Source organism: Scyliorhinus canicula, chromosome 13 (genome assembly GCF_902713615.1).
Source record: "Scyliorhinus canicula chromosome 13, sScyCan1.1, whole genome shotgun sequence".
NCBI lineage: Eukaryota > Metazoa > Chordata > Chondrichthyes > Carcharhiniformes > Scyliorhinidae > Scyliorhinus > Scyliorhinus canicula.
This window is the reverse complement of record NC_052158.1, coordinates 154,162,224-154,186,114: the sequence shown is the minus strand read 5'-3', so window position 1 is coordinate 154,186,114 and position 23,891 is coordinate 154,162,224. Positions and strand designations below refer to the sequence as shown.

The 23,891-nt window shown below is 47.5% G+C and overlaps 1 protein-coding gene across 1 annotated transcript in view; it reads left to right on the top strand.

Moving 5' to 3' along the window:
- The window catches only part of LOC119975797 (segment polarity protein dishevelled homolog DVL-3), a 137,886-nt gene that overhangs the window by 39,992 nt on the left and 74,003 nt on the right, over window positions 1-23,891 (top strand). The window contains exon 3 of the mRNA XM_038815654.1: window positions 14,632-14,753. Coding sequence (XP_038671582.1) covers window positions 14,632-14,753 — 122 coding nt within the window. The remainder of the gene's footprint in view (window positions 1-14,631; window positions 14,754-23,891) is intronic.

The window sequence follows — 23,891 nt, the reverse complement described above, 5'->3', positions numbered from 1 at the left end:
GTTAGTGAGGAAGACTTTGAAGGGTTGACAGCTGGGTTTGCCGTTGTCATTTCTGATGCCGACGTCGAATGTAGATGCTGCTTAACAGTTGAATGCAATTAAAAGTCAACCCCATTGCTGTGGGTCTGAAGCCATGTTGACCAGAGAATAACAGCAGATTTCCTTCCCTAATGACTTTAGTGACCAGATGGATTTTTATGACAATGGTTTAATTAACATTTTCATTTCAGATTTTTTATTGAATTAAAATTTCTCCACCTGCTGTGGGATTCGAACCCAGATCTCCAGAACATTACCCTGGGTCTCTGGATTACTAGTCCAATGACTACCACTGTGACACCACTTTCTCCTTCAAGGGACTTTAAGGAAACCAATGGTGAGCAGGGGCGCATCCATCACCTCACTGGAAATGAACTCTGAACCACCCCCAATGCCCTCCACCGATCCATGACCCCCTTCGGGTCATCACTGTCAGTGTCCAGCCCTCTCAATACACCCACTGCACCAGCTGGTCTGTTGCCAACCCACCCAGAGGACTAACAACAGAGGTGTCCTCCCCTGCCTCTTCCTGGGGTTCCAGGCCAGAGGGCAGCAGGAGTTTGGGGTCCTGCTCCATCTCAGACACTGGGTCACGTTCTGTTTTTGGGAAAGTTTCTGCTTTGATATTGTCTTGGTACAGAGACATTATCTCACTAACCAGGAGCGTCACCTGGACTTTAACCTCTCCACTTCAAAGCAATCCATTGCGTGACGTTTTTAGTGGCAAGGTTATTTGGGATTACATAATGCAGATGAATTTGTGGAGTTAAACTCTGCAGTTTTACCTTTTCTAATATTTCTTCAATTAGTTTTGAAATTTACTGTTGATTCATCTTCCATCCCCTGTCAAGCAGTGGTGCTTGTGAAGTGTAGTCATTGTTGGAATGTAGAAATTGAGACAGCAAATGTGCATACAGCAAGCTCCCACAATCAGTAAGGTGTTAAGGACCAGGTAGCCTGTTTCTGTGATTCTGATTAAGCGATTAATATCTCCTGGAAACTGGGGATAACTCCCCTCCTCTTTTTTTTCTCACCGAAAAGGTCAGCATTTGTTGCTCATTCTTAATTGCCCTTTGAACCAAATGGTTTGCTAGGTCATTCAGAGGGCAATTGAATGTCAACAACATTGCCGTGGGTCTGGAGTCACATGCAGGCCAGACCAAGTAACGATGGCAGATTTCCTTCCCTAAAGGACGTGACGAATGTGCACACATACAAACATATGAAATAGGAGCAGAAGTAGGCCACTAGGTCCCTCGAGCCTGCTGTGCCATTCAGTAGCTTCATGGCTGACCTGTTTCGAATTCCACATTCCCATCTACCCTCGATAATCTTTGATCTACCTGACTGTGCCTTACAAATATTCAACGATCCTGCTTCCATCACAGAAGAGTGTTCAGAGTGTTCCAAAGTCCCACAACCCTCTTGAAAGAAAATATTATCCTCATCTCTGTCCTAAAAGGGAAAGCCCTAAATTTAAAAGTGACCTCTGGTACTCGACTCACCTGCAAGAGGTAACACCCTTTCCACGTCCACCTTGTCAATACCGTTCAGGATCTTATACACTTGGATCAAGTCAACGCTCACTCTTCTCAACTCGTGGAAACAAGTCCATTTGTCCAACCTATTTTCAGAAGACAATCCGCCCGTTCCAAGTATCAGTGTGGTAAAGCTCCTCCGAACCACCTCCAACACATTTACATCATCCTTTGTTAAATTATGAGACGAAACTACACACAATATTCAAGATGTGGTCTCTCCAATGCCCTGTATAACTGAAGTATAACCTCCTTATTTTAATGTTCAATTCCTCCCGTAATAAAGAATACCATTCCATTACCCTTCTTAATTACTTGCTGTACCTGCATATTAACCTTTTCTGACTCATGCACTGAATCACCTTGATCCTACTGCACCTTGGAATTCTGTAGCCGTCCTCCGTTAAAGTAATATTCTGCTTTTTCTTTACTCTTCCTGCCAAAGTGAGCAACTTCACATTTTCTCACATTTTACTTAATCTGTCGGATTTTGCCCACTCACTCAACCTATCTAGATCCATCGGCAGCCTCCTTGTGTCTTCTTCATAAAATACGGTCCTACCTATCTTTGTGTCGTCTGCAAATTTAGCGACCATGACTTCACACCCATCATCCAGGTCACTGATATAAATTGTAAAAAGTTGAGGCCCCAGCACAGACCCCGCGGGACCCCACTCCTGCCAATCATGAAAAGACTCAAATCGTGCATTCTCTAATCTCATTGATGTGGCACTTTATCATCAGTGAACCAGATGGGTTGTAACAACAATTGATCGTTCTTCACGGTCGTCGTTACTGAGACTAGGTTTATATTCCAGATTGATTGATTGAATTTAAATTTAAATTCCACCAGCTGCCGTTGGAACCCATGTGCTTGAAGCATTTTCGGGAATTCTGAATTAGTAGCCGGTGACATTGCCATACGCTCTTTGAAATAAATGGGATATTTTACATCTACCTGTGAGGGCAGACGGGCGTTAGTTTAATGCTTCACCTGAGAAATGGCATCTCCAGCAGTGCAGCACCCCCTCAGCACAGCACTGGAGTGTCGGCCATGATCTTGCGCTCACATTTTTGGAGTGGGCCTTGAACCACAATGTTCTGACTCTGTGTTGATCATCAGAACTTGTAAAATGAAATCCCTTCATCACCCCCTCACTGGTCAATTTGCCAAGCCTGCGTCCTCTGCTTAATGAGCCTCCTTCCAGTGAAAGCACTTTTTCCTAATTTCCTCCTTCAGTAAGAACATAAGGATATAGGAGCAGCCGTAAGCTGACCATTGGGCCCCTCAAACCTGCTTCAATATTCAAAATGTTGATTTTCTGCCTCGACTCCACTTTCCCCCTTGCTCTCCATAACCCTCGATTGTCTGAGGGACCAAGTGTCTATCCGTCTCAGCTTTGAATACACTCGATAATGGAGCATCTGCAACCCACCGGGGAGGGGGGGGGGGGGGGGGGGGGGGGGGGGTAGAATCAGGTCATTGAGCCCAAACCACACTTTGAATTGTACTAGTTAGTGTCATAATATACACCAGTATATCATGGTGCAGACACACACTGATGGACACACACAGGGACCAATCAACACCGCAGCCAATCACCAGTTAGAATACACACACTATAAAGGCAGAGGGCACCACGGTTCCCGCTCATTCTGGGTGCTGCCTCTCAGTGTAACAAGAACTCATCCAGCCCAGCACAGACTCACACCATGTGCTGAGAGAATCAACTGATTCAGACAAGGCTTAGGTCTCTAGTTTAAGTTAGCATCATTTAGACCCACAGTCATCGTGTGTTAGTTAGTTAGGAGTAGTTAATAAAATTGAGTTGAACCTTCATCAGTGTTGGAAGTGTCTGTTCATCTCTCAAGTCTACACTAGCCAACACTTCATGGTACCAGAAGTTGAGTGATTCTACCACTTCTGAGACCTGCCTTTCAGTGATCTGCCTTCCACCAGTCTCGCGCCATCCTACAAAATGGACTCCGTTCGCCCGCCGCCGCCTCTCCGCATTGCCGGGAATCTGGGCTCCAACTGGAAACTTTTGAAACAGCGCTTCCAGCTGTACCTCGAGGCCAGGGGCCTGGAAGCTGCCTCGGACGCACGGAAGATTGCTCTCTTTCTCTTCACAGCTGGTGACCTTGCTCTGCACATTTTCAACTCGCTCACCTTCGACGAGGGGGAGGACAAATCGAAGTTCAAGACCGTAATTCTAAAGTTTGACAGCCACTGTGCGGTCGAGGTCAACGAGAGCTTCGAGAGATACATGTTTCAGCAGCGAATTCAGGGTAAGGATGAGCCTTTCCAGTCCTTTATTACCCACCTCCGCATCCTTGCGCAGTCCTGCAACTACGGGTCCACCTCTGACTCTATGCTCCGTGACCAGATTGTTTTTGGTGTTCAATCTGAGCCCCTGCGCCAGCAGCTACTAAAAGTAAAGCAGCTCACTCTCTCTACGGCCATTGAGACCTGTGTACTTCATGAACATGCCTCCACACGCTACTCCTGCATCCAGGCCGCTGAAACGGCGCGGCAAGCCCCTTACGAGGCAGAACGGGTCCAAATTATTACATCTTTTCAGACTCTGGATCAAAACGATGGCGGCCATTTCGCACGCTTTTCACAGAGTCCCGCGCTTACACGCAGTGAGCGTGCTGACGTCACGGACCGCTTCGCACAGGTGCGCGCCCCGCAGGATCACCCCGCGCATGCGCGGTGGCGCGCCGAACCTCTCGACGCTCCGGCGTGCGGCAAATGCGGCTCCGCCCACTTAAAGCGGCAATGTCCCGCAAAGTCCCGAAGCTGCCTGCAGTGTGGCAAACGAGGCCACTACGCTACAATGTGCAGATCTTCCCTGCCTGCTGTTTTCAGGAGGTCCACCCAGCCCCACAGAAACGTCAGGGTTATCCAGCCTGCCATCAATGAACCTACTCCAGACCTTGCTTCCGACTGTGCCTGCGATGACCCACAGGCCCCGTTCCAAATTGGCGTCGTTACCACGAACAGGATGTCCCCCAAGCGTGGCACTGAACCCGTCCACGTCCACAGCGTCGGCCAGGATGATGAGTGGTGTGCCACCCTTACGGTCAACCAGAGTTCGTCTCCCACCTCAGAGACTGAACTTATGAACTCTGTACACATGTGGACTTTCTGAAATGTTTTTTTTCTATATCCTTCATTGTTGCATTCGTTATCCAGTGATTTGTAAATAGATTTGCTGGTTGTTCCAGTTCATGGTAGTCATCTGCACCAGGCACCTTCCTCTGTAAATAGTCTTGTTCCCTGTAGATAGCTTTGTACAAATGTCTTCGCACCTCACACATAGCTAGGTACATTCTCCACACACCCACACTATTTATTATCACATGCCTGTATTTACATTTTTTATAAAAGGGAGGATGTCACAATATACACCAGTATATCATGGTGCAGACATACACTGATGGACACACACAGGGACCAATCAACATGTACAAACACCGCAGCCAATCACCAGTTAGAATGCACACACTATAAAGGCAGAGGGCAGCACGGTTCCCGCTCATTCTGGGTGCTGCCTCTCGGTGTAACAAGAACTCATCCAGCCCAGCACAGACTCTCACCACGTGCTGAGAGAATCAACTGGTTCGGACAAGGCTTAGGTCTCTAGTTTAAGTTAGCATCATTTAGACCCACAGTCATTGTGTGTTAGTTAGTGAGAAATAGTTAATAAAATTGAGTTGAACCTTCATCAGTGTTGGAAGTGTCTGTTCATCTCTCAAGTCTACACTTCAGTTAGTTCCTGTTCAAATCCACGATTCACGTCAATTGCATGCCCACAAACATGATGGTGAAGGTTGCTGTTCTGCTGGAAGATTTCTGCAACAAGTTTTTAAAAAATAAATTTAGAGTGTCCAATTCATTTTTGCAATTAAGGGCAATTTAGCGTGGCCAATCCACCTACCCTGCGCATCTTTTTGGTTGTGGGGGCGAAACCCACGCAAACACAGGGAGAATGTGCAAACTCCACAAGGACAGTGACCCAGAGCCAGGATCGAACCTGGGACCTCGGCGCCGTGATGCAGCAGGGCTAACCACTGCACCACCGTGCTGCCACTCTGTATCAAGTTTAACTGTCACTGTCAATGCTGGTGAATGGGTAGCGTGGCAGGCTTGGGTGAGGAAAGTGGGTAGGGGGGCAAGTGAAAGAGGTGGTAGGAGCATGAATAGGTCTCCGTTTAAGAGAGTGTGTAATGTGTAGGTGGCTTATCAATCCTCATAGACCACGTGATTTCATAGAATTTACAGTGCAGGAGGAGGCCATTCAGCCCATCGAGTCTGCACCGGCTCTTGGAAAGAGCACCCTACCCGAGCCCATACCTCCTCCCTATCCCCATAACCCAGTAACCCCACCCAACACTAAGGGCAATTTGGACACTAAGGGCAATTTAGCACGGCCAATCCACCTAACCTGCACATCTTTGGACTGTGGGAGGAAACCGGAGCACCCGGAGGAAACCCACGCACACACGGGGAGAACATGCAGACGCCACACAGACAGTGACCCAAGCTGGGAATCGAACCTGGGACCCTAGAGCTGTGAAGCATTTGTGCTATCCACAATGCTACCGTGTTGCCCATTATTAAAGCATTAAGCAATTTGTGGTAATTTGCAACTCTTGGGGTATTTCTTCCTAGCCACAATTTTTTTAATTTGTTCATGGGATGAGGGTGTTGCAGACTGGGCCAGCATTTGTTGCCCATCTCTAATTGCCCTTGAGGGGAAGTTAAGAGTCAATTGCTGTGGATTTGAAGTCACATTTAGGCCAGATCAGGTAAGGACGGCAATTTTTTTTCCCTAAAGCACATTAGTGAACCAGATGGACTTTAACAACAATCGACAATGATTTTCATGGTGATCATTAGACTTTTAGTAAGAAGTCTTACAACACCAGGTTAAAGTCCTAGTAAGAAGTCTTACAACACCAGGCTAAAGACCAACAGGTTCGCCTCGAATCACCAGCCCTCGGAGCACCGCTCCCTCCCCAGATTTACCTGAGGAAGGAGCAGCTCTCCAAAAGCCAGTGACTCGAAACAACCTGGTGTTGGAAGACCTCTCACTGTGCTCACCCGACCAACGCCGACATCTCCACATCATTAGACTTTTAATTCCAGATTTTTATTGAATTTAAATTTCACCATCTGCAGTGGCGGGATTTGAGTCTGGGTCCCCAGAGCATTACTCTGGGTCTCTGATTTAATAGTCCAGTGACAATACCACTCTGCCACCACCTCTCCAAATCTGTTAGCTATATACACATTCAATAATAGGATATGCCTTAAACCCAACGTTATTTTGTCAGCACGCTCTGGATCATTCTCCCTTCTCTTATTCCCACTGTCATTTTGGAAATGCTCAATTTCTCTTTCGACTTTCTTGGGCTGGTATGACCTTTGTGAGATCCAGGCTTTTCACTGGGTGTTCTTGACCTATCGGTGTTCCGTGTATTAACGGAGCACTGGTGGTTTTCATGGTGGTCTTCCACAGTTTCCCTTTCCCAGTTTCATTCCCGGATATGTTTTGGATGCAGTTGGAGCTCTGGGAGTTATGCAGTTGCGCAATCCCTCAGCTGGCTTCTGTTTCTCCTTGGCGTCACTCCATTTGGTGTTGTGACTTCATAGGATGCTGGCTCACTGCAAACTTTGAATTACTTCTGTGGGTGACCAGGTTCCCTGGGGAGGATGTGTGACCCGAACCTTTCTGTCCTACGCACAGACTCGACAGTCCCGCATCCACATGTTGCATCTGGGATAGTGTGGTGAGGCTGTCATGTGGTCTCTGCCCCTTTTCGCACAGATGTCCCCAGAAGGTCTGCCAGTGTGCTGGAGCTTGTTGTCTAATATAAGCTGTTCAAAGGCCCTGAACAAGCTGAATATTGCACCCATTGTGTCCGCCACGGATGCACTTGAGATAATCTTTCAGTTGTCTGAGGATTGGAAGCTTGTAAAAGTAATCAGTGTCTAGGAGAAAGTCCGGGTGAACAGATAGTGAACAAACCTGTTGTGGTTTTAGACCAGAGGCACAATGGTATCCCGCGAGGGTGTCGAGGTTCTTTGTGCTGATGTGGTTGGTGGCTCAGGCTCACTTTCCACATCCTCACTATTGTCTCAATATCATGGTAGATCCCTCGTCCATACACAGTCTCCCTTGGCAGGCACTTTGTTTGCTCTATGCTGCCCAACCCGTTCTCCTGTATGTGCACAGTGCACCTTTTAGGAGGGTCAGTCGATGGAATCGCATCTTCTCAGAGTTGCTGTGCAGCATCACCTCCAGAGGTTTTCCTATAGCGTCAAATCTGTCTGGGTATATCTGCTGTAGGTCACGGACTGGCTCAATTCTTGACGTCTTCTGTTGTGATTGGTATATTGGTGCTCTCGTGGATGCCTGTATCCCTGCTACTGTGTCCATCAGGTTTCAATATTTATAGTTTTCTATGCATTTCTATGTCAATGTACCTTTGCAATGCAACCTTTGGGGCATTCTAGAACGAGAGGTCATAGTCTGAGGATAAGAGGTAGCAAATTTAAAACAGAGATGAGGAGAAACTACCTCTCCCAAAGGGTTGTGAATCTGTGGAATTCGCTACCCCAGAGTGCGGTGGATGCCGGGACAGTCAGTAAAGTTAAGGAGGAGTTAGACAGATTTTTAATTGGTAATGGGTTGAAGGGTTAAGGAGAACGGGCAGGACGGTGGAGGCCAGGATGGGATCAGCCATGATCGGATGGCAGAACAGACGCGATGGGCCAAAGGCCTAATTCTGCTCTTATGAACGTTTGGATACATGGGTGACCCGTTGAACACAGTCGATTTGGCTGTTGGAGGTTGTGTCATTGACTTCCAAGATCCTTAAGGATTCTGACTGGGACGCTGATAACGCTCACTCCTGTGTTGACCATGGCTGTGAGCGTGTGTTTGCCATTTTTCTTTGGGCAAATGATGCTGATAATGGCAAAAGCCTCCAACTGACTTTATCCATGCATTGTGTCACATCCATAATGCGGAAAGCACGTTCACTTTCCAGTTGAAGATTTTTTTCCATTCTAAATCTTCACCGTGGTCTTTCTGGCCGCTAACCTCATGCATGGTGTTTTCACTAATGTGGGTCTCTGGCAAATTCCCTGTTGTTGTTGCCCGTATGCTGCACATACTTGTGTTTGATTGTAACGCCTGGTCCGGAACTAGATTTCCTACACATTCGAGCGCCATGTCCTTTTACACCGCATACCTTGCAAATATTTGAGAACGCAGGACAGCAGTAACTTGTTTTCTGTGTCCTGGCCACTGTGCCAAGATTAGTAGCTGAATCTGCTGTTTCTACTTGTTGTTGTCCAGCGACAATGGCTTCATACGTTCTGACATCTGTTCGTGGTGTGACCATATCGGGACTTTTCTTTTTCTTCGAAAGTTTCTTTTTGGAAAGTTTCAATCAGCGTTAAAGTGAAAACCAGCTCCATAATCCATGCAGACGGTTCAGCTTCCGAAAAACCGCAGTCTCACCCATATCACGACACCGACTGACAACTTGGTCGATTGATTCTCGTGGCTGCTCCCTGCGGGCCATCGGCGCCAGGCGGTGAATCCTGAAGTTCGCTTTTACGCAAAGCTGATTCTTCAGTACATTCCATTGCTTAACTGGGCCTCCTCTCTCTCTCTCTCTCTCCCCCCCCCCCCCCCCCCCCCCCCTCAAACAGACACGAAACATTGACTCTATGCAGCACCTCACTGCCAATAACTGTCTTTATTTTCACCGCTTGTTTATCTGCTTCTGTGATGGCTAAACCTAAAAAGCATGGTCTGAAAAGCCTAAATTCGGATAGGACATCTATGGCCATCTGATTCACCATGGGGAAATTGATGGTCATTTTCCTGATGTCCCCGTCTTTTACGGACACTCCGTGTGTAGGTGATTTGTAACCTCTCTGTTCCATGGGGAGATCCCGGGAGCAGCTGCTGTTTTACCTTTTAGCCGCTTCCCTCTTCTGGACGCAGTTAAGTTTTTGTTTCCATTTTGTGTGGATTTGTCTTTTGTGCGGGAATGGCAGGCGAGGACATTGCACTGGCTCTGCAGGTCACCCTGCCCAACTCAAAACCCACTGCACGGTACAACTCTGAACAGACTGGCTGCTCGTGCCCACCACCCATCGGGCTGCCCCACATACACTGCTGCTCTGCAGAGCACTGTCGTAGGCGGACCCTACCTGCCGGGGTTTCAGTGTATGTCCAGGCTCTGTGCTGCTGTTATGCTGTGTTTCTATATCTGCTTTACACAAACTCACCAATCTCACACCTGGACTGGTGATCTATCTGTACGCTCGGCTTACTTAATGATATAGTTCAGGATGGTTCAGCGGACTACCTGCTTTATGGATTCAGCAAGTAATACTCAGCTGCAATTCCTACATCCATACAGCTACCTGCCAGTCACTTGCTGCTCTACATCCTGGTTACTTACTGATATGTATATTCCATGAAGTGATATCACAACAGGTGACAGGTGGTTGACATGGGTGGGGTGGCGGGAGGCTAGGGTGACATGGGTGGGGTGGCAGGAGGGTAGGGTGGCAGGTGGGTGGTATGGAAGGAGAGTCGGGTGACAGGTGGGTGGTTGACAGACGGGTGGGCTGGCAGGAGGGTAGAGTGACAGGTGGGTAGAGGACACGATTACTGGAATGAGTGCACAAAAGTCTGGATCAGCTACTGGTAGAAGACATCACTCACCCAGAAAACGCCACATTGCAAGACGGCCAATAAGACCATAAGACAGGAGCAGAATTAGGCCACTCGGCCCATCGCATCTGCTCCGCCATTCAATCATGGCTGATATTTTTCTCATCCCCATTCTCCTGCCTTCTCCCCATAACCCCTGATCCCCTTATTAATCAGGAACCTATCTATCGCTGTCTTAAAGACTCTCAGTGATTTGGCCTCCACAGCCTTTCTGCGACAAAGAGTTCCACAGATTCACCACCCTCTGGCTGAAGAAATTCCTTCTCATCTCTGTTTTAAAGGATCATCCCTTTAATCTGAGACGGTGTCCTCTGCTTCTAGTTTTTCCTACAAGTGGAAACATCCTCTCCACGTCCATTCTATTCAGGCCTCGCAGTATCCTGTAAGTTTCAATAAGATCTCCCCTTTAACCTTGTAAACTCCATCGAGTACAGACCCAGAGTCCTCAGCCGTTCCTCATATGATCTGGACCTGCCTACCCGAGCTCGGCAGTTCTGCTGCCAACCTGTGGAAGGACCTATAGTGCAAAGCCAACAACACAGCCCAGAATCACCACTTAGTTGATGATCCCACTGTGGAGGTCCCAGGCTTCAACCTCCCGCGTGGTGAATGGGTCAAACTGAACAGGTTTTGCACCGGAGTTGGGCCCTGCCACCACAGCCTCTTCCATTGGGGAGACCGTGACTCACCTGTGCGTCTGCGGCAAAACGCAAACCACGGTGGGGATAATCGACAGGTGCCCCAACCTGGCTGCCTCGTTGGCCGACACCAGGCTGATGAGGAGGCTGCCAACCTGCTGAAGAATTTCAGCATTGACATTTAGTTGCTCATCAGTTCATACGGTAGTAGTAGGAGGGGTAGGTGGGAGGAGTGGGCATGTGCATGAGTGGATAATCTGCTCAGGTCGGGGGGGTAGTCCGGAGAGAAGGAAAGGGAGTCAGGGTGTTGAGGGCGGAGTCAGGGGTATTGAGGGCGGAGTCAGGGTGGTAGCAGGGCAAATTGGATTTTTTTCTGTCTAACATTTCCGGGTAACTATCCGGGTACGTCCCCCCCGGAACTGTTTGAAATCTTTGACAAAACTCAGAGTTGGAGACATTCGCGGGAGGTCCCGGGGAGCAGGGAAATAGCCTATTGGAAGTTTAAACTTCCCGGGTCCCTCCGCGGACGTCTCCAACTCTGAATTGGAGTCTGAATTGCACCTCCCCTGCACACCTTTGGGCTGTGGGGGTGAAACCCACGCAAACACGGGGAGAATGTGCAAACTCCACACGGACAGTGACCCAGGGCCGGGATCGAACCTGGGACCTCGGCGCCGTGAGGCAGCAATGCTAACCACTGCGCCATCATGCCCCCTCCAAGTACTCCTCCAACTTAAAATGATTTAAAAATCTATATGACAGCACAGTGGCACATTTTCATCTCTAAAGAACCCTGAGTTATTAAAGACGTTTAGTTAACCTCTCCTTCCATCTCTGCCTGGGACTGCAGGCATGTGGTAACACTGCAAGTCTATGCTGACATGGAACTACATCAGCCGATCCTTCGTCGTCGCTGGGTCAAAATCCTAACAACTGTGGAAGTATCGTCACCGCATGGACTGTAGAGGTTCAAGGAGGCAGCTCACCACCATCTTCTCGAGGACAGCTCGGGATGGTCAATAAATGTCGTCCTTGTCAACGGCGTCCACATCCCCGGAGTGAATTTTTTAAAAAAAAATGCAAGTTCCTCATTTGTCTTCTTTCCATGTGACACTGAGGGAGCAGGGGCAGAGCAAGTGTGCAGGTTAACATTAACAGTTCAGCGGGGAGTCACAGAAGTTAAAACCTTTTCACCTCTCAAGACTTAGGGTTAGAGAGTTGAGCGCGTGCGAGAGAAGAAAACGGGTCAGAGAAACAATGGTGCAGTGTCCTGAGCTGCTTGTTAATAATCCTCTGTCAATTTGGCCACCTGACAGAGCTGTTTGAACGGGCAGCAGAGGTTTAACAGGCTCCAGTGTCATGTCGAAGTTTCCTCAAAATGACTGATCGCGGCTCACAATCGACTGGTCAGACCTGGAGCCCTGAACACTCTTAACGTTGCACTTGGCCCATGGCTATTTATTTTTAAACTTCGCAGAAGGCTGTGAAGCGTGAGTTTCGACGGATGAATTGGAGGAAAATATTCTCCTTTTCTTCATCTCAGAAGGGCACAAGTGATGGATGGAATTCTTCTGATATTTTTCCGGCAAGTTTCCAAACCAAAATAGAGAAGATGCTGAGATGAGACAAGACAGGCTTCGCGAGAAGTAATGCCATCCATTCCCCCCCGTAAAACGTTCACCTTTTTCTTCAGATGATACACCGTTTCCATTTTTAAAAGAAGTTTATGATGCACTATCAATTATGACGAGACCAGAGTAGAGAGTAATCGAGGCTTTAATACACAGATGTGTAGCCTCCAGCAGCTGCTGCCGAAATGGCTGCAGCTCGGAGAGCCCACACATTTATACTCCGCCTACTGGGCGGAGCCAGCAGGCAGGGATCTACCCCTGTACCTGTAGTACAGGGGCCTTACCGTAATACACATTATATACGATATATACAATACAATAGTGGTGACTACCACATTCACCCCCTGTTAAAAAAGAGTCCAGCTGGGGTGGTGGAAGGCCATTTACTTGCAGGTGTTTAACATTTTAGAAAAAGTTTACAAATTCAGCCAATCGGGTGCCTTGATCCGTTGTTGTGAGCGCCGCAGTCCCGGTGGCGATGCAGGTGTCTGTTCAGGCGTCGGTGACTCCGGGAGCGTGTAGACCTCACCTTCATCCCCGGGTGGGACTAAAGGGAGGACGGATCGTCCTGGACTGGGGGCTGTGGTGGGGTGCGCTGGGGGGAGAGGGGGTGGCGCCGGGATGGGGGTGATCCGGCTTGATGCGGAGATCCATCGTTTTAAATTTCTGCATAATAAATTGATGCATTATCAATTACGATGAGACGAGAGTAGAGTGTAAACGAAGCTTTATCACACAGAGATGTGTGGCCTCCTGCAGCTGCTACCAGAATGGGAGCAGCTCGGTGAGCACACACATTCATACTCCGCCTACTGGACGGAGCCAACAGGGGCCTTACCGTAATACACCTTATATACGATATATACAATACAACAATACAACAGTGGTGACTACCACAGTTTATAAAACACTGTTGGCCCCATGGGAGCTGAGGTATTGTGGCTAATTCTGAGCATCGCACTTTAGAACAGCTGGTCAGGGCCTTGGTGGGGGTGTTGAAGAAGAGACTCATTAGAAAGGTAGCGGGGTTGAGGAACTTCAGTTAGGTAAGGAGGAGGTTTGGAGGGGATGTGAGGAAAGCCTTTTTCACCCAGAGGGTGGTGGGGGTCTGGAACTCGTTGCCTGAAAAGGTGGCGGAGGCAGAGACCCTCATAACATTGAAGTATTTAGATGTGTACTTGCGATGTCGAGGCAGACAAGGCTATGGGCCATGTGCTGGGAAATTAGATTAGAATATTTAGGTTCCTATTTTTGATCGGCGCGATGGGCCAAAGGGCCTTTTCTGTGCTGTAGCCCTCTCTGACTCTGATGGAACTAATTCGAGAGCTCGTTCAAAGAACTAGCGCAGAAATGATGGGCCAAATGGTCTCCTTCCATGCTGTAGTGCTGTCTAATTTATAATGTTGCTCCTTTTAACTGATCATCCACTTGTTGCTGTTCAAATTTGCTCGCAGGCATTGGTTCCTGGCCCTCCATCGCCACAGATTTAAAATTCTCACCCTACGTTTGAGATCCATTCATGACCTCGGCCATCACTATCTCTGGAAATTCAACCCGTCCTGCGACCCTCCGAGATTTCTGCACTCCTGCAATTCTGATCTCTTGCGCATTCTGAATTTTAATTGCCCTACCGTTGGTAGCCTTGCTTTCAGCTGCAAGGGCCTTAACCTCTGAAATTCCCTCCTTAAACGTCTTCATCGCTCTCCCTCTCTCTCCTCCATTAAGACACCAGCCGCTGCCCTCACGTCACCGTGTGCGGGTCAGTGTGAAGTTGTGTTTGAGGAGGCTGGTGGGAAGCTCCTTGAGGTGTATTATCACATTAAAGGCAGTCTACATCTTAATGTGCTTCTCCTTCTCTTGAACTCAGCTCCGTGCTCGCTTGCTCTCAGTCAAGCACCTCGACGTGGTCACGGTGTCAAAAGAGTCACATGAAATAAAAAGTGTAGCTGGCTGCTGTTTTAATCTTGGAAGCTGCTCCGCTGTTGGGTTTAATGCTGATTGTATTCCTGTCTTACAGCTGGTGTCTGCGGAGGGCTCCCACTCGGACACTGGATCCATGTGCGCCGACAGCCAGTCGGACTTGCCTCCTCCCATCGAGCGGACTGGGGGGATCGGAGATTCGCGACCACCTTCCTTCCAGTAAGCGCACCAGGCAATTCTGCATTTGGAACTGCTTGTGTTTCCCTTCAGAATTTGACCGGCGTGTTGAGCGTTGGTGGAGTTGAGCCTCTGTTTAGGGTGTCATGCTGGGACCCTGGGGGTGATGGGGTGGGGATTAGAATTACAGTAGTCCCCCGTTATAACGCGCCCCGCAATACCGCGGTTCGCGATATACGGCGGGGGGGTTTATGGACCCCAACTTACTTGACTCATTTTAAACTCTTTTTGAAACAGCACCTTTTTGAGCCGCGATGATTAGACCGATTAGCAGCGATGATTACCCGCGATGATTAGACCGATTAGCAGCGATGATTACCCGCGATGATTAGACCGATTAGCAGCGATGATTACCCGCGATGATTAGACCGATTAGCAGCGATTATTACCCGCGATGATTAGACCGATTAGCAGCGATTATTACCCGCGATGATTAGACCGATTAGCAGCGATGAGTAGCCGCGACCGATTAGCCCAGTTACACAGCCATAAAAGGGATACCTTTTCCAGTGCAGGTATCTTCGAGTTCGAGTTCAGTTGCTGTTGTGTCGTTCAAAATGTTTAAGCGCAAGTCTTACTCAGTGAGTCAAAAGATACATTTGATAGACCGGCTTCGAAACGGGGAAACGAAGGCAAAATTATCCAGAGAGACTGGTGTACCAGAGTCAACCCTCCGTGGGTGGGTGAAAGATGAGCCCAATTTAAGAGCATATGTTGGGACAGTTTCTCAGAGTGAAGGGGCTTAGCAGGAAAAAGGCAAGGAACGCTAGTGACAGTAACTTAGAGAAGGCTGTGTTCACCTGGTTTGTCCAGGAACAGTCTGGTGGCACCCCCCTATCTGGACCTATCATCAGGACTCAGGCTGAGAAGTTCCATCACCAGCTCCACCCAGAGGACAGCAATTTCGTAGCCAGCAAGGGTTGGCTCCATCGGTTCCAGAAAAGACATGGGATAGGTGCAGTTACCATCAGTGGTGAGCAGAGATCCGCCGACTCAGGAGCCGCAGCAGCCTTTCCCGACATCCTCAAGAACTACATGGTGCAAGAGGAGCTGACCCCAGTGCAACTCTACAATGCAGATGAGTCAGACCTTTACTGGACGATGCTGCCTGACAAGACCCTAGCTGTCAAGGATGATGCCCACAAGACTCTGGGGTACAAGCAAGCCAAGAACAGGCTCACCATCCTGTTTGCCAGCAATGCCACGGGAACACACAAGCTGAAGCCATTGATTGTGGGCAAATTCAAGTCTCCTAGATGCTTTCACCACATCAACATGGAGAACCTACCCATTACCTACCGGAACTCTGGCAAAGCCTGGATGACAGCTTTCTTATTTGAGGAGTGGTTCTTCAAGTTCTTCGTACCCAGTGTCAGGGACCACCTTAGAGCCCGCAACTTACCGCAGAAGGCCACACTCCTACTGGACAACTGCTCAGCCCACCCTCAGGGAGATGTTCTCAAGACCAGGGATGGGCAGATCCAAGTGCTCTATCTCCCAAAGAACACCACCAGCAAGATCCAGCCATGTGATGCTGGCATCATTCAGACCTTCAAGTCTGTGTACAAAAAGGAACTGATCCTGGAAATGATAGACTCTCCTCTCACTGTCCCAGATTACCTGAAAGCCATCACCATCAAGGATGCCTGTTATCTGGCAGGGAAGGCCTGGGGAGCTGTGACAGAGAAGACCATCGCCAACTGCTGGAACAAGGCCCTAGGAGCAGCACTCCCACGACCCCAACATTACCCGGATGAAGAGGATTTCGTAGGCGTTACTGAAGCAGAGATCAGGGCAGCTGAGGAGAGGCTAGAGGACCAACTGGATGAGAACCTAACACTCCAGGATTGGGTGGACAGGTGGGCAGCAGCAGAGGATGACATGGCACCCGCAGAAACATTCACAGAGGAGGAGATCATCGACCAGGTCACCCAAGAGGAGGCAGAAGAAGAAGAAGAACCCCAGCCCACAGTGGCAAAGAGCCACTCGGATGCCATCACGCACCTGAAGTGGCTCATAGCATACACAGAGCAGCAAGACTTCGACCCAATATACATCCTGCACCTGAAGAACCTCCAGAGACAAGCACAAGTCAAGATGAGGAAGGGGATGTGCCAGAGGAAACTCACAGACTTTTTAAAATGATTTTAAAAATATGCGTGTAAGTACAATTTTAAGTATATTATTGTATGTATACTGTATATTATTGTATATATTTTAATACATTTAAAACTTGATTTAAGACTTGAACGAACTTTGCTGTTTCTTATTTAAAACGCCCTTCCATTCAGCAATGTTCAGCACAGTCAGCGATGTTTCCTCTCGTTCATTCATTTGGATATCCGCCATCTTGGATATCCGCGGCTCGGTTACAACGCGGGTGGCTGTCTTGGACCCGAACACCCGCGTTATAACGGGGGACTACTGTATTGAACCTTGGGCGCAGAAGGAGGAAATTTGGCCCAAGCTTTTCCAATCTCTCCACATGATGGATGCCCCTCATTCCTGGTGGTAAACCAACAGGATAACAATTTACCTGAATGAAATGAATGAATGAAAATAGCTTATTGTCACGCGTCGGCTTCAATGAAGTTACTGTGAAAATCTCCCAGTCGCCACATTCCGGCACCTGTTCAGGGAGGCTGGTACGGGAATTGAACCGTGCTGCTGGCCTGCCTTGGTCTGCTTTCAAAGCCAGCGATTTAGCCCAGTGTGCTAAACCAGCCCCTGAATAGGTTGGAATCAAATGTTGGCAGAAAAGACAATGGCAGACCAATGCGTCACTTTCAAAGGAAAAGCATTGTAGGCGATGTCACGGTCAGAGGAAAGAAAGGACAAAAACGTCCAAAGCTCCCTGGATAATGAAAGAGATGGGCTGACGATGAAAAGTAAGAAGTCAGGTAGAAAATACAATGGAGAATCAAGCTAAATATAAACAGGGAAGTGGAAAAGCAAATAAGAAAAGCAAGAAGAGAGCATGAAAAGAGACTGGCAGCTAACCAGAGAGAGAATTCCAAGGTTTCTGATCAGCATATATCTAATAAAAGAAAGAGTAGGACTGATTAAGGATTAAAAAAAAGACTTGTATGTTGAGGCAGGAACAAGAGCGGGGTATTAAATGGGTACTTTGCATCTGTCTTTACAAAGAAAGAAGATACCATCCAGGCTGAGGTGAGGGGATACATGGGCGGCACGGTAGCACAGTGGTTAGCACTCTTGTTTCACAGCGCAAGGGACTCTGATTCGATTCCCGGCATGGATCACTATCTGTGCGGAATCTGTACGTTCTCCCCGTGTTTTCGTGGGTTGCCTCCGGGTGCTCCAGTTTCCTCCCACAAGTCCCGAAAGATGTGCTTGTTAGGTGAATTGGACATTCTGAATCCTCTCTCTGTGTACCCGAACAGGCGCCGGAGTCACTAGGGGATTTTCACAGTAACTTCATTGCAGCGTTAATGTAAACCTACGTGTGACAATAATAAAGATTATTATTACACTAGAGCCTGAATTTGATGCTCCCTCCTGGTGGGTTTTAAGGGGGAACAGGCAAGGCGTTTGTGGGTAGGGGGTGGGTGGCTGTGCCTGGTAGCTCCCCAAGCTAGGACTTCCTCCCAGTGATAGGCGGATACCCTGCCTGACGCCAATCAGTGCTCATTAGAGCGTAAATTGGCAGATCCCGATTGGAATCAGCGAGGCTGCATTCTCTGCTGGCTCTGTAGATAGCGGACGCTGCGCCCAAACCATCCGGAAAATTGGAGCCTAGTAGACTTTACAATTCAGAAGGAGGAGGCGTTAGAAAGGTTATCTTTACTTAAAATTGATACGGCATCAGGATCCCAGGGTACTGAGGGAAGTGGGAGTGGGAATTGCAGAGGCAGGAATGATCATCTTCCAACTTTCCTTAGACACTGGAGACTGGGGAATGTTACGTCCTTGTTCAAAACATGTGTGAGGATGAAGCCAGCAACGACAGTTTGATTTCAGTGGTACGGAAACTTCTGGAAACTATAGTTTTGGACAAAAGTCTCTTAGACAAGTGTGGGATAACGAAGGAAAGTCAGCATGGATTTATTAACGGAAAATCGTGTTTGACTAACTTGCTGCATCTTTTTGAGGGGGCGACAGAGAAGGTTGATAAGGCAACGCTGTTGATGTCGTGTATGTGGATTTTCAAAATGCATTTGATACACAGACTTGTGAGCAAACCTCTAGCTCATAGATTAAAAGGGAAAATAAGCACATGGATAAGAAATAGGCTGATTGACAGGAAACAGAGAGTAGTGATAAATGGTTGTTTTTCAGATTGGAATTCAATACACTACCCCTGATCCCAAGCGCTTTAATTTTACGCACTAATCTCTCATGCGGGACTTTGCCAAAAGCCTTCCGAAAGTCCAAATAAACCACATCCACTGGCTCTCCCGCATCTACTCTACTAGTTACGTCCTCAAAGAATTCCAGTAGATAAGTTGAGCATGATTTCCCCTTCATAAATCCATGCTGACTGTGTCCGATCCTGCCACTGTTTTCTAAGTGCTCTGCTGTAAAACCTTTGATAATGGATTCGAGAATTTTCCCCACTACTAACGTCAGGCTTAGTGGTCTATAATTCCCTGTTTTCTCTCTCCCTCCCTTTTTAAATAGTGGAGTTACATTAGCCACCCTCCAATCTGCAGGAACTGTTAAGAGGCTATAGAATCCTGGAAGATGATCGCCAATGATGGCAGCACGGTAGCATTGTGGATAGCACAATTGCTTCACAGCTCCAGGGTCCCAGGTTCGATTCCAGCTTGGGTCACTGTCTGTGCAGAGTCTGCACATCCTCCCCGTGTGTGCGTGGGTTTCCTCCGGGTGCTCCGGTTTCCTCCCACAGTCCAAAGATGTGCAGGTTAGGTGGATTGGCCATGATAAATTGCCCTTAGTGTCCAAAATTGCCCTTAATGTCCAAAATTGCCCTTAGTGTTGGGTGGGGTTTCTGGGTTATAGGGATATGGTGGAGGTGTTAACCTTGGGTAGGGTGCTCTTTCCAGAAGCCGGTGCAGACTCGATGGGCCGAATGGCCTCCTTCTGCACTGTAAATTCTATGAATGCATCCTCTATTTCTAGAGCCACTTAAGTACTCTGGGATGTAGATTATCTGGCCCTGGGGATTTATCAGCATTCAATTTCCTCAACACTATTTCTCCAGTAATATTGATCTCCTTCAGTTCCTCCCTCTCACTAAACCCTGCATTCCCCAACATTTCTGGTATCTTATTTGTGAAGAATGTATTTAGTTGCTCAGTCATTTTCTTGTCTCCGATTATACATTCCCCTGTTTCTGACTGTAAGGTACCTACATTTTTCTTCACCAATCTTTTTCTCTTCACGTACATATAGAAACCTTTTCAATCAGTTTTTATGTTCACTGCTCTCGTACTCTATTTTCCCCTTCTTAATCAATCCCTTGGTCCTTCTTTGCTGAATTCTACACTGCTCCCAATCCTCAGACCTGTTTTTCCTGGCCAATTTGTATGCTTCTTCCTTGAATCGAATACTATTGTTAATTTGTACTCCATGGATTGGCCACCTTTCCCTTTTTTACTTCTCCGGGAATAAAGAATTGTTGCAGTTCCCCCATGCACTCCTGGAATGTTTGCTATTGCCTATAGACTGTCATTCATTTAAGTTATGTTCACCAATCAATTATACCCAACTCACGCCTCGTATCATCATAGTTTCCTTTAAGATTTAGAACCCTAGTCTCAGAATCAACTACTTCACCCTCCATTTAGATAACAAGTTGCCTTTTTATTCCTCTGACCTAATTGGATAACCCCACACTTATCCACGTTAAATTCCATCTGCCAAATTTTGCCCCATTCACCGAATCTATCCATATCCTCACTCTCTGCTTTCTGTTGGTTAGTCAATCCTCTGTCCAAGCTGATATATTACCCCCAATGTTTGTTCAGCACTCTACATCTGCAGGACCCCATTATCCACTTTGCTTCTTACATTTTCGAAGCAATCTCGCAAAGTAGTCAAACACGATTTACCCTTCGCAAAACCATGCTGGCCCTGATGGATTAGCCTTCCTGATGTCCCAATACTACTTCCTTAATAATGGATTCCGTCAATTTTCCAATGTTAGACGTTAAACTAACTGGTCTATAGTTTCCTACTTTTTCCCTTTCCCCCTTTTTGAACAGGCGTGTTACATTTGCCTTTTACCAATCCAATGGAACTGTTCCAGAATCCAGAGAATTTTAGAATATTATAACCAAAACCCTCACCTTCTCTGCTGCCCCTTCCTTTAAGAGCCGAGGATGTAGGCCGTCAGGCCCTATGAACTTGCCTACCTTTAATCCTAATAGTTTGCTGAGTGCTTTGCTCTGTGACCATGGAAATAGTGTATGCGTTGGTTGTCATCTTACAAAGTTCTGTCGCTTCTGGAACAGTCCCGGCAGATTGCAGGGTGGCAAATGTAACCCCGCTGTTTAAAAAAGAGGGAGGGAGAAAACAGGGAATTATAGACTAGCCAGCCTAACATCAGTAGTAGGGAAAATGCTAGGAGTCTATTATAAAGGATGTGACAACAGGACACTTAGAAAATATCAATGGGATTAGACAAGAACAACAGAAATGTATGAAAGAGAAATCAGGTCTGACAAACCTACTGAAGATTTTTTGGGAATGTAACCTCGTAGAATAGATAAGGGTGAACCAGTGGATGTGGTGTATTTGGATTTTTAGAAAGCTTCAATAAAGTCCCACATCAGAAGTTAGTGTGCAAAATTATAGTGCCTTGGATTGGGGGTAATATATTGGCAGGGAGTGGGAATTGGTTAGCAGAAAGGAAATGGAGAGTAGGAATAAATGGGTCTTTTTTGAAGTGGCAGGCGGTGACTAATGGAGGGCTTGGGTCCTAGCTATTCACAACATCCATCAACAATTTGGATGAGGAACCAAATGTAATGTTTTCAAGTTTGCTGACGGCTCGAAGCTTCGTAGGGATGTGAGTGGTGAAGAGGAGTGACTTGGACAAGTTGAGCGAGTGGGAAAATACATGGCAGATGCAGCATGACCTGGATAAATGTGAAGTTATCCACTTTGGTTGGACAAACAGAATGGCAGAGTATTATTTAACTTGTGATAGATTGGAAAATGTTGATGTACAAAGGGACCTGGGCGTCCGCTTATACCGGTCATTGAAAGCAAGCATGCAGCTACAGCAAGCAAGAAACAAGGTGGTTCATGGTATAATCATCAATTGGGGGGATTTTCAGGTGAAATCCACACATGTTCACTGGAGTTCAGAGAGGAGTGTGTCTTACCACAGTCACCTTGTGTGTTTGAAAGGTGAGAGACCATTGTAGCTTAAGATGTACTTTGTAATTCATGTTAATCTTTAAATCTGTGTGTATTTGTTAAGCTAAGCAAAAGAGTATTGTATCATAATCCAATTTTTTCATGTTTTAATTTTTAAAAAATTCTCGGTGCTGAAACAAATGAGAGGGGTGAGGGGAGGGGGTGCTGTCAATCTTATGGAGCAAAGGCAGGTAAGTGGAACTGAGACACAGATCAGCTGTGATCTGCTTGAATTACAAAGCGGGGTTGAGGGGCCGAATGGCTTCCCTTTCTGTTGGGACAGGGGCAGTGATTGGACGGAAGTCGGGCAGCGGAGCAACGCAATGTAGTCAAATTGCGTTTAATGCACCCTGGTGTTGTTCTCGAGGTTTCACTCGGTGTGCTGTCGAACAATCACCTTTTGTTTTTGCCAGGTGTAACTTTCACAAGGCAATTGGGGAAATACTCCAATTGTTTGGCCCCTTGTTCCGCACTGTAACCAATCACCGTTTATCGATGTGTCATTTGTCAATGTTCCCTGTTGATTATTCTTTTTGTCTACTCTGTACGTACTGTGTACGTTCCCTCAGCCGCAGAAAAATACTTTTCAGTGTACTTCGGTACACGTGACAATAAATCAAAACAATCAATCAACTCGAAGGGGAAGGAATGACAGGGCAACGGGAAGAGAGCAGGGAAGCGGAACTGATTGGATAGCTGCTTCAAAGAGCTAGCACAGGCAAGATGCGGGCTGAATGCCCTCCTTCCGGGGGGGGGGGGGGGGGGGGGGGGGGGGGGGACGACTACCCGGGAGCTTCCTCAAGATCTGTTGTTGCGACGCACAGCATGATGCAAATCTGTGACCACCCACCAGACTGCCCCCCCCCCCCCACACACCCCAGCTTCTGGGGTGATGACACCAGGCGACGGCGGGATGGAGTCACCTGATTTGATACAAGAAAGATCAGCCAGCCCAAGCCTGACCTCTTGCGACTCTGAACCGTGCAGCTCGCAAGCAGCTGCCTGAATTCAGACCAAAACTAATGGATGAATAATTAACTGAAAGAAAAAAATGCAAGAATTGAAAGTGGATCCCTTTAACTCTTGTTTTCTTTTGTGTTACTGCGGTAACTTTCAACCCCCCCCCCCCCCCCCCCCCCCCCCCCCCCCCACCCCCACCCCCACCCACACCCACCGTGCTTCTGGCCGGTTTATACTAGTCATTATCGGATTAGGGAGAATAGAATCCTGCTAGATGATGCATTGTGGCCCAGGTTCCAAACACGCCGTTTATCTGATTACGTTACTGACGGAACTGCCTTGTTTCACCATTCGGCTATGGTGAGTTTGTAATTAAACAAACCGCTCCCGTATCACGGACAAAACATTAAAACGTTAAATCTAGGAGCTGGAGTAATGATGCACAGATCAAACCTACTCCATTTGTCAGTGCGATCGTGGTTGATCCTTTGCACCAACCCCACTGTCCTGGTCTAACCCCAATTTCCTTATGCCCAAACATCTGTGGAGCACAGACTGGAATATACTCAAAACCTTTTTTTACGCAGTGGGTGATTAGGATTTAATAATAATCTTTATCGTCACAAGTAGGCTTACTTTAACACTGCAATGAAGTTGCCGTGAAAAGCGCCGAGTCGCCACACTCCGGCGCCTGATCGCGGGAGAATTCAGAATGTCCAAATGACCTAATTGGATTTGGAATGCAATGCCTGAGAGATTGATTCAGTCGTGGCCTTCAAAGGGAAATTGGATTATTTTCTGAAAAGGAAAGAT